The 11330-nt window shown below is 40.0% G+C and overlaps 1 protein-coding gene across 1 annotated transcript in view; it reads right to left on the bottom strand.

Annotated features, from left to right (window-relative positions):
* Positions 1 to 9354, bottom strand: part of tsc22d3 (TSC22 domain family, member 3) — a 34164-nt gene extending 24810 nt beyond the window's left edge. Inside the window, exon 1 of the mRNA XM_005723118.1 lies at positions 8542 to 9354. Within this exon, the coding sequence (XP_005723175.1) occupies positions 8542 to 8882 (341 nt within the window). The 5' untranslated portion in view covers positions 8883 to 9354. The remainder of the gene's footprint in view (positions 1 to 8541) is intronic.
* Between the last annotated feature and the right edge of the window lie 1976 nt (positions 9355 to 11330).

Genomic DNA, 11330 nt, shown 5'->3' with positions numbered 1-11330 from the left:
TGTGTGTGTGTGTGTGTGTGTGTGTGTGTGTGTGTGTGTGTGTGTGTGTGTGTGTGTGTGTGAAAGCAGTCAGGGAACATCATGTACTCAACCTGCATGTGAACAGTACCCAGAGAAAATAAGATAAGCACTGTTGGGCTGCATTGTGTAGCCAACTGTTGTGGTATCCCACACTGCGTCAGTGTTAGATACAAACATGTAAGATTATGGAACAGCTATGCATGGAGAAACCAATCGATGTAACATTTGAATGAATCCCAATTAAAGCCAGCGTATTACACACCTTCTAACTTTTCCAGACCAAAATGTGAAAAATGTGAAATTTCACGAGAACTTACAAAGGCCTCTTTTTTTTTCAATTTGGATGCATAAAGATGTTCTTTTGCCTTTTACACACACACACATAGACATATAATACAGAGGACAGCAAAACTGCAAGTTCCCCTTGAATTTCAGACACACCATTTGTTTCTACTGATCTTTCTTTCAAACTTGGCCCTCAGAAGCAGGGTGGGTTCCCACAGTCTCACTTTTCATGCAGAGATTAGAAAGAGACTGGGATTCCCATGCTAATGAAAATAGGGCAGAATGAAAATTTTACCAACCCCCCAGCCAGCAGCTTGTTTCGCTCAGCCTGAATGGTGTGGAGAGCACAACTCTACCAACGCCTTCATTTCAGCTTCCCTTTATCTGCATTACACTGCTAATATCTATATTCTGTTCCTTTACTAACTCGCTGTACCAAAAGATGTTTTTGAATCACAGTGCACCCTGGCTATCGATCATTATACAAGCTATATTACAGTTTAATGTCTACTTAAATTGTATAATTATTATATTGACTGTCTGCGATACTGTGACTCACACTTAAGTGCAGAACCTTGTGTGTGTGAGTGTGTGATGGCAAGTGTTGACAGGCTTCCTTATTATCTAATTAGGCGCCATAGTCATGGTCCAAGCAGATAAGGCACGGAGCGCAAGCCATGGTCACTCCACACCCATCTTCCGGCACACTTAGTTATTCCAGATAACAGTTATAGGAATTACATAAGATGAGGAATGAAAGAATGAAGAAAATGACAGAGGGAATAAACAAGAATAAAGAGGGAAGAGACACATCAAATAAAACAGGCATCAACAAAGACAGCTGCACAAACTCAAGAATGATTGAAGAAACAACTTTAATGGATGGGTGGTACTGTTTTTAAATTCTTCCTGTTAATAGTCACTATGAAAGGACATCGATTCCTGTGGTTGCTCTCTGTCTTCCCCAAAATACCTAGGAATATGTTTTTAAATCATATTAATGTGGCGATGCTAAGCTTCCAGGCATTAATTACACATATTTTTTTAAATGAAAACAAAACACTGTCTATATATTTGGTCCTTGGATATTGGATAGTTGGTGATTTATAACTGCAACATCACTGCGATCATGATCTAAGCAAGTCAAAGAACAATTCCAGTGGTTTTACGCAGTAAATCACATCTGGTTACAGCTTACATCACTGACAGGCATTTCATAACTAATGAAGCTTGTGCTGTCATTTTAAAATTGCTTTTTCATTCTTTTCATTTGTGTTACATCAGAATGCTCAGAGCCTGACACAGACTTGAAACTTGCTCAGTATAGTTGATTTCTAAAATTAAAAGACACAGTTCCTTTTTAGACCGTTTTTTAGTCACTGATCTTGATCTGATCTGTCTCAGATGACAGTAGGCGTTACTTATAGATTTCTAATCCAATATCTGGTACATGTTGTATCTACACTCGGTGACACACAGGACAAAGAAGCTTAGCTGGATTTTGCTGTGGTGATGTGTCACCCAGCAGCATAATGCTATGGGTCATCTCAGTGTGCTGCATTCTGCACGTGGATAATGCTATGGGTCACCTTTGCGCCCTCCATTGCCAGGGTGCTTATGTGTGGGTGTGTTTGTGTTGTTAGAGTGCCTTGTGTCTCAGTTCTGTGGAAAATCTGAAGCAATCAGTTAGACAGCAGCCTCAGGACACCTGTTTGCAAAATGTTAAAAAGTCTTCAGAAACCCTCACTGACAGGAAGCATATTTATTCACACAAAAACTAAACGCCTTTTATTTATTCCAATATCAGTCTCCAGGTTCTTTGCATTAAGAGAAGCTTTTGCAGCAAGCAAAAGTCAATGAACAGAAAGATATCATAACAAACATCTGATGCACATCCTATGTTTGTATTGTTGCTAAGGACAACTGAATGAAACCACAGCAGTGTTGGTAAAGAAAGGCCCGCGCAGCAGAGGTTGCATCAACCTGTGGTGCAGGGTTTGTCTGTGGATTTCTGAGTTAACAAACACTGATCTCTGTCTGCTGAAAGTGTTGGCAATGATGGAATTTATAGCGCGCGTGTGTGTATGCCTGCCTATTTTGGGAATTGCATGCACACTTCACTGTGTGCAGTCTTCACAAGGATTAGCAACTTGATTATCATTTTTAATACAACAGACAGATTAGTCCAGTAATAGAGCATTGTCATGTATTTTATATGGGCAGACACGCACAAACACTTGCAAACAAACCATTCAGTGATGGTTCCAGACGTTCTCTGGCAGAGTACCCAAGGTAGCCTATTCATGTAGTAACAACACAGTAAGGTAGTAGGTCGAGAAGTACATTATAAAGCCATTATTGTCCATTTCTCTCTAACCTGGTCCCTCAATAAATTAATCACAGGTTTATACATGCCAAATCTATACCAATGTGTGTGAGAAAATCTGCTGGTTTCCAATATTCTATCTCCACCTTATGTTCCCAGAATTGCTTTTTTGCTTCCAAGACACAAGTGGTCAAAGTCTATGTTATAGAGGAGACCCATAAAACGATAGAATAAACAAAGACTGCTCATGTTTTTTTTTAAGTTCCCTTTACTTCATTCAATTATTAATAATTTCCTGTAGCTATAGAAAAACAGTGTTACCTCTCCTACGTCAGCTGCACTCTGCCTATATCTTATATCCACTAAATGTCAACAGCACTGCTATTCTTAGCTAACCATGTTTTGTCTTAGTCCCAGATCCCTGTCTGACAACCTACTTCAGACTCTTTCTTTTCCTTTAGCTCTCCCTGCCATCACTTCTGTAGCCTGCATTCGCTCGAGATTTGATTGGTGATTGATTTGGTTTGTTGCAAAAATACTAAAAAAAAAAACCCTAGATTTAGATTTTTTTCAAATGTCATTACCAAATCTTTAATGCGGGTAATACAGGGACAGTTATCTCCAGCAAATGAGCAATGAATCCTTACACACTTCATATCTATCTGTCTACTACACCTTCATGGAATTTCTCTGTAGCAGTGAAAGAAATGTAGAATTAGATTTTAAATACTGTTACAGCAGCTTGTTCCACTCTGGTCATGAGGCCTGTTACAGCTTGTAAGTGTTTATAAGACAAACGTGTTCTAGGTTCTAAATTTCCCCCATTTAATAGTGAACTGGTAAATGGCACTATCTACACCACCACAGAGAAAAGAGAAGAAACACTTTTTTTCTTTACCCCATTCTACATCTTCAACATTGCTAACTCAGCTGTGTGGTTCTACATCACCACAATATTATCTACAGAAAAAAAATTTAACACACAGGGTTTAAAATAAGAAGGTATCCTTTTATTGTAAAGCCTGCAGATGAAAATCTATTAAATAATTTGACTTGTCCTGATGTTTAAATGTTATTCAGCACCTCATCCTCTCCTCCCACCTCCCTATGTTGTTTCTATACAGTTATTGTGTCATGTATGTGTATGTCATGGATCTGACATAAACATCACATTTCAATCGTGTCTTTAAAGAAGCACAATAAAAACAGAGCATGGTCCCAGTGCATATTGTTTTCCTTGCAAGACTCAACAACCGCTGAGACGAAATGCAGTTTTGGAGTTAAAATGAATGAAAATGTATTTTCATATTCTGCTGAAATGTATAAGAATCGATCCAGTGTTGTGTAGAAAAACAGCAATTTTACAGACTGTGATGGGACCCTTTATTTGGCTGCAGAAGCCTCTCCAGGCATGCCTTGGTTTTGAGGTTATTAAATCTTAGAAGTAAATATAGGCCTGAAATCAAAAAGAAAAAAGTTCTTGTAGCAAAGCTACTTTGTGGTTTGTATGTGAATCACAGACTGGAGCTTTCATGATCAGCAGGGTGTCAGACACAGCTGGATGCCGTCTCCACTCCACATTGTAGGAGGGCTAGGTTAGGTTCAGCAGTCAACTGGACTTAAGCCAACTGCCAGTGTCATCTTAGGCCAAAGTCAGAAACTTATAACAAGGTCAACAGGATGTCTCAAGGATAAACAGAAAAGCGAGAACAGAGAGTCAAACTTATCTTGTAATCTTATCTTCCTGCCTTTTTATGTACAAGCATAAAATCTGTGAACCTCACCTACAACTCTGTCATAAAGACTGATGGTCATTTCAGCCTGACAAAGCAATCACAGTGTTTTCCAACCAGACTGGAAAAGTCCTCTCTTTTTTTCAGTCAACAGGCATGAACAAGAAGATGAAGAATGTCCCATCCCTACACAGTCATGCACCTCCTTGATTCCAAGAAGTTTTTGCTCCTTAAAGCTAAAAGGCTTGAGAAAGTCAGCCTAACTTTGCTCTACCTAATAAAAGCACTTCATAGTCTGTGTCTTCAAATCCGGCCCCCCGTCAGCCCCGTACTTTGGCCACAATTAACTATCTGACACTCTGTGAGTCTTTTGTCCTGCTATTTTTTTCCCTGGACACATTTTTTTCCCTTTTCACCTCCCCCTCTTGTTTTGACGGCTTAACAGCTGACTAGTCACAGACCTGATGTCCTACGATAAACATTTGTATCATCACTGCAGGCTCTTCACCCCCCTTCACCCTGGCAAGTGGTTTTTAATAGCTGCTAAATACTGACTGACTGGCAGTGCTGAAGGTGTGCGACAGTGCCTTTCTCGTTCCAGCCAACTGTAGCCCACTAAGCCTTAAAATAAATCAGCGCATTTCCTCTCATTTTATCCTGTGGATATCACAGATCCACCTCACCCCCCTTGGGGCTTTCTGGCTCTTCCTCAAACACCAAATAAGACTTGTGACTTAAAATTCTCCTCTCGGGACATTTCCGTAACCCTTAAATCATTTACATAACACGTCTTCTGTCGCCTCCAAGAGATGTCCTGTCGTGCTTCCACGGGCCATGCTGAACATTTTATTCTGTTAACAAGTGACAAATGAGAATGATAGCTGCTGGGCAGAATCACCACCCAGTGTGAGGTCACCGTCTAAACTCGAGCCAGGCTTTAATCAGACACCAGTCCTTCCCAAAGCGAATACTTGAAAAATCCATGAACTTCTGCAAACCTCAGCTCAGCAAGTACATGTACGAATGAATCACTGCTTATTTCCTTTTGAGCATGAAAAAACCTGCAAAGGTTTGAAATCACTGTTTTAATCCTGCGAGGAAGTCTATGAAAGCCACATGATCCATGTCTGTGGTTCTCTCTTGAGAAGGGAAGGGTTCGGGAACAAAGTGTTCAGGCCAAAGAGGGTTCGTCAGACAAACAGTTCAGCTGGCACAGGCAGACATATGGTCGTTCTGGCAAATGGCACAGGTGAACAGTTTGTCTCACAGCCAAAATATGTCAAAAACGTTGGCACTTACATTTACCCCACACCAGGGAAAGTCAGTGCTGCCTGTAACTCAGTCATCTTCTCTTAAAAGAAATCGTCTTTATCTGAAGTGTAGACAACTAAACAGATAAGCAGATTTAAATACTGCAATGCTATTTAAATAACAGCACTTATGTTATGTTATTCTAATAAGTTGTATAACTGTGAAAGTGTTGCTTTTTGTATCAGTCTGTCACACAAAGCCAGAAAAAACTCGTGTGTAACACCTTTAACAAACCTCTGCCAGCAGGCATTATTCCAGGTGTGATTCATAAACAATGAATGCTTCAAATCATAATTCATCTGACCTATCAGTGTATTCTAAGGCAATGTTGAAAGTATAATATAGAATAAACACAAACTTCTTTAGAAATGCCGTCATGTGTGGCTGTACTCTTTAAACCAGTGTGTCTCCATCTATCATTATGGCACACCCTCGCTCTCATAAATAAAGAAGTCCCACAGAAAGAGGCCAGGAGCAGAGTCTCCTAAAAAGGTGTCAGAATTAATAAGCATTTACACAGTGGTTATTAAAAACAAAGCGGATGTAGTGAACATTTGCAAAATAGTTTATATTTGATACACATGCTAGTTCAGTCCAAAAGGCAGACACAGTTTGCACAATTCTAACAAACTTGAATATTTGGTGTGGCTACTTTTATTCTTCAATTTCTTTAAGTAATATTCAGGAATACTTTTAAAGGGCATTCAAAGCTTTCTGTTCTCTGTAAAGATGATCCCATATTTTTCATCACTTTAAAAAAAGGCCACAAATTGTCTGTTCTTGCAACAGGCCGACTGTAACGAAGTGCCTAAAGATACATTTTAAAAATAGTTCCTTTTCTAAGTTGTCTGTTATGTACAGACACAACACTGATTCATCCCTTGAGATCCCTTTTTTATGCCCGAATGAGTCATAGCTCATGATTCGCGCTAAATGGTTTAACAAACAAGATGGGGGAAAAAATCGCTTAAAATGGCCACGTATAAGGACTTTACTGAAAATAAGCGAAAAAGTAGTCGATTTTCAGAGAAATGTTTTGAAACACCTTCAGAAAGCCTCGAGAACTGTTACTCAAGACCAGTTTAAAAATATTACAACAAAGCCTGGCACCTTGGAAGCAAGATACAAAGAAATGAGGGTGACTGAAGACTTTCTGCTCTGCTGCATAATCACTTCATATTACATGACACAGCCTTACCGTTTCAATTTTTTTAGAGCCAACAACTGTAAAATCTGTATATTTCTTGTAAATGTCTAATCGTCACTGCTATCAGATCAGCTGCAGTGTACAGTGAATGGTTTAACTTCTTTTGAACTCCCAGTCTGTACTGTAATCATCACTGGACAAGAACTGCCTTCCAGCATACAAGAAAGAAAAAACAAAAACAGGCTTATTTCGATACTGTGTGCCAGTCCAGCTTCTGGATAAATTTGATAAAGTACTGATAATGCTTCTTGGCCAGAACACTTTATTGATAAGATAAAACCTACAAGTAATCACATACGTAACAATAATTACCTTGAATGTGATCACTCCAGCCAACCTTAATTAGGACCGTCATATTACATATATAGTCAAAATGCCAGTTTTTGTGTTTCCCATTTAAATGAAACCAATTGGTTTATTTTCATTTAAAATTCTACCTCACGTATTTAGTTTGAAAGTTGAAGCTGCAACATTTTCTGTCTTCTTTTCTTCTATTAAATTGCAAAAATTCCAGTTTTAATGGAACTTTGTTTGTTTTTTTTTTTTTTTATATAATTGTTGTTTAAAAAAACCAAACAAGGAAGCATTTTCGCAAGTTTTTAAAAAGTAAAAGTCTGCAAGAGTGACTTCAAGAAAGTACAGGAACTCTCACAAGTGGAACCAACCTTTATCAAGATTCCATCTGTGCACCGGTGTGTCTCTGACATATACGCCACAAATACATAGCTCACATATCTTAGTGAACATCAATGGTGCCTCTTAAAGTGATAATACGTTCATATTCTTGTAGCTTTCACTGGTAATCCCCATAGATCTACACATTTTATGTATCAGACACCCAGATACACCGTATTTAATCGCATATGGCTGGCTCAGGTTCAGTATTTCCGCAACAGTAAAACTGTAGCTAACTGGAAAGATGGTAGCTGTTAATTTGAGGCTGAAGTCATTTGACAGTAGCTGCCAAACAAACCATCCAACTGGCAGCAACATTGTAGCAGGACATTCTCTTCCTTGCAAACAGTGCGGCGTGAGCTGCCAAATGCTGTTTTATAAACACTATTTGGCATAGACAGTGTAGGAGCCAGGCCAGTTTTAATTGACCTCTAGCAATAAAAGATCATTTTAATTGAATCAATATGACAACAAACTGCTGTTTTAGAATAACCTTGTGTATTTGCGAGGCATTCTTTTTAGATTACATTTTGTTTACCTTTTTTCTCTGGCTTTTTTCCCCTCCACACAGTATTGAGTTGTTTTGAAGTTGAAAGCTTTTTTCCATTGTGATGAATCTTGCAAGACTTCTTTATAAGAGTTATGTCCTATAAATAATAATTGTCCTCAGTCCTTAACGTCACTGTGTTAAAGCTGAAGAGGACGTGCATATATTATTGTCCCAGTTCCAGTAAGTAATCTATTACTGTAAACATGTAGAAGACCCAAGAAACCTAATTACACTGCATTTACCACCTCGTTTGATTACTCTAAATGTGTTTCATTTGATTCACTTGATTTAATATGCAGATCAACAGGTGAAATCGTGACTTTGTATTGAATACGCCTTAGGTGAGGTAAAGAAATGAAAATATTCTTAAGTTCAAAGGAAAGATCTTTGAAGTAACCAGATAAGAATGTACCTGTCTGACAGCCAAGCTTACCTGTGAAAGAAGAGCAATATAGACAGCATGGTCTGGTCAATGTTGCTGTTGCAGATCCCCTCATTGAGCAGGAAACAGGGGTCTCTCACAACCGACTCCAGGGAGTCCTGTCTCATGATGTTGTTCAGTTTGTCCGTGTTCAGGTTCTGGTACATCAGCTGGTTGCGGAGCTGGCGGAAGTGATTTACAGTGGGGCTTGTGGGGCTTGCTGGCAGGCCTCCTGTAGTAGAAAGGCCCTGAGCTGGGCTGCTGGATATGGATTCATCACAGCCATTGGCCAGGTCCAGACAGCAACTGCAACAGTCCAGGCCGATGGGCGAGAGGCAGTCGTCATCTGACATCTTGGAGTGCAGCTGGATGAAGAGGGAAGTCGCCCAGGGCAGGTGCAGAAATTTCAGCAGAAAATGACAGAGACTGAGCTTTATAAATAGTAGACAAAGTGAAAGACACAACAGGGGTGTGTTCCTTAGCTCTGACAGAGACACTGGCAGGTAGCCTGGGTCAGTCTAGTGTACCGTCCTGTCTCCACTGCAGGGCCAGGAGGGCTAAATGGCAGGTTGAGCTGCTCCCTGAGAAGTGCACTCACGCTGGGCCACTCTGCCTGCTTCTATCTCTGAGTTCCCCTCCTGTGGCTCTGCTGCATTTAGCCTTTTGTTCGGGGCCGACGCTGCTGCAATGTGTTGCTACTGTGGCAGGAAAAAGACTGAACGCACCACACACACATACACACTCACTCACACCAGTTCAGCAGGAGTCCGCTTGAAAGCAAAACCCAGAAGCTGCTTATCAGTTTTTTCTCTGGACTTTTTTTTCTGTGGTTGGCGTGCTTAGAGACAGAGGGAGGGAGTAAGAAGGAAGGGAGGGAGCATGGAGGAAGGGAGGGAGCGATGAAGGCAAACAGGGTGGGGAAAAGCCTGTGATTGGTAAAAAGCATTGCTGGTGATTTATTGGGCCCTCCTCTTTTCTCGTTCAGTTTAGCCATGCGTGCACCAACAGTAAGAAAGGGAAACAGAGAGGGGTGACACCGCAGAGCATGCTTGAGACATGTGCAGTTTCACGGGCTCCACCCTGCCATTATGACAGCCGAAGGAGTGGCTGAGTGAGAGAGGCTGCAGGAAGACACACAGAGCAATGATAACATGTGAGAAGACATTGACATTGAATTGCTAAAACTGTGTTATACATGCGTCATTGATTGTGCTGTGTTTATTAGCTTTTATCCACTATACAAGTCTCTGTAAATTAGGTTTCTCAAGCAGTTTCACTAATTTCAGGACTTCCTTGTGGAGAACACACAAAAATAAGGCAGAGAGGACACAGTCCAAATAAAGACAGAGCAAAAATTAGAAACTGCAAATTACTCAGTAAAAGTGTGACTGCAAAATGTGTATATGTTGTCTATATGTTATTCATTGTACGTGTTGTTTGGATGTGACTCACTTCTGCCCTGTGTGAACTGCCTTATGCAACATCGGTCAGCGTGAAAACTAATGGAAGCCAGAATATAAATGCACTATAAAAAAATAAATTAAAAAAAATCACATGAAATACAAAATGCATGCTGCGTTGGAGTTTTTTCTTGCAAAGTGAACAAAAACATTATCTTATCGGGCCTCCCGATGTTTAAATAGCATTTTGTCATTTTCCAGTTCTGTTTCCCAAACAGCTTTGGATTGGGAAAGCGTGTGCTGTGTTCGTCCACGTGATTAATGTTTCACAAGTCCTGGTAAATACCAGGGCAATGTCGTTACGACCAAAACAGACGCTCTGGGAAGATGGTACTGCTGAGGCTCTGACCTCAGCTGCTGACCAACAAGTGCACTGCATGTTGTCTACAGATGGCTAGTCACACAAGAGCACAACAACAAAGATAATTATAAAAAATGCATTTACTCTGAGGCATGCAGACATTTCAGCTACACTAAAAAATGTCAGAGCACCTATTGTTGGGTAGCAGAGGGATCAATTAAGCAGAGAAAATGACTGACTATTGCTTTATTGAGTGTGTAATGATGTCCTCAGGCAGAGGGGTTGCTACTGTTTGGGTGGAGGAAACGCCGGGTTTGAAAACTGATGTGGGTAGAGACTCCCATCTAGTGGAGATCTATAGTATAGTCAGTGATTGTTTTCGTCGGCAATGATTTTAACTGACATTAACTGGAATACCTTTCTGGAAGAATTTTATAAATTATACTATTCATGATACAATTACAGAATTACACCATTAGATTATATGATATAATCTAAACCTGGGTTTTGAGTTTATGACTTCAGCTGCAGCCATAGTTTATTATCCATTTATAGGAACGGTATCAAACTCTCATGTTAATCTTCTACACTAATTGCATGTCCACTTTGTTCGATTGACCAGTTTTACTGCTCAATAAAATGGAATAATCAGCTGATCACATGGCAACAGCAACAGGTAGGTATATAGACATGGTCATGATCTGCTGAAGTTTAAATCAAGCATCAGAATGAGAAAGCAAGGTGATATGGCAGTTATAATGTGACATGGTTATTGGTTCAAAATGGGTTTTCTGCGTATTTCAGAAACTCCTGATTTAGAAATTATCCAACGTGTGGAACTTCTCTGGGCCTCACTGGTGCAAGAGATCAGAGGAAAGTGGCCATACTGTCCATCCCATGATAAAGTGTACCCATGTTCTGATGGGCGTATAAGCAGGATTATGAACTATGTCACAAAATTCAAATTATTTTCTTGAATAAAACAGTGACTTCACTGTATTAACTTGGCCTCCACACGTTTCAGGCACCTTGTTGAATCT

This window comes from Pundamilia nyererei, unplaced genomic scaffold (assembly GCF_000239375.1).
Source record: "Pundamilia nyererei isolate P.nyererei 1_Seehausen unplaced genomic scaffold, PunNye1.0 scaffold00008, whole genome shotgun sequence".
NCBI classification, from domain to species: Eukaryota; Metazoa; Chordata; class Actinopteri; order Cichliformes; family Cichlidae; genus Pundamilia; species Pundamilia nyererei.
Note: the sequence above shows the minus strand (reverse complement) of the source record. Positions and strands in the feature narration are given on the sequence as shown.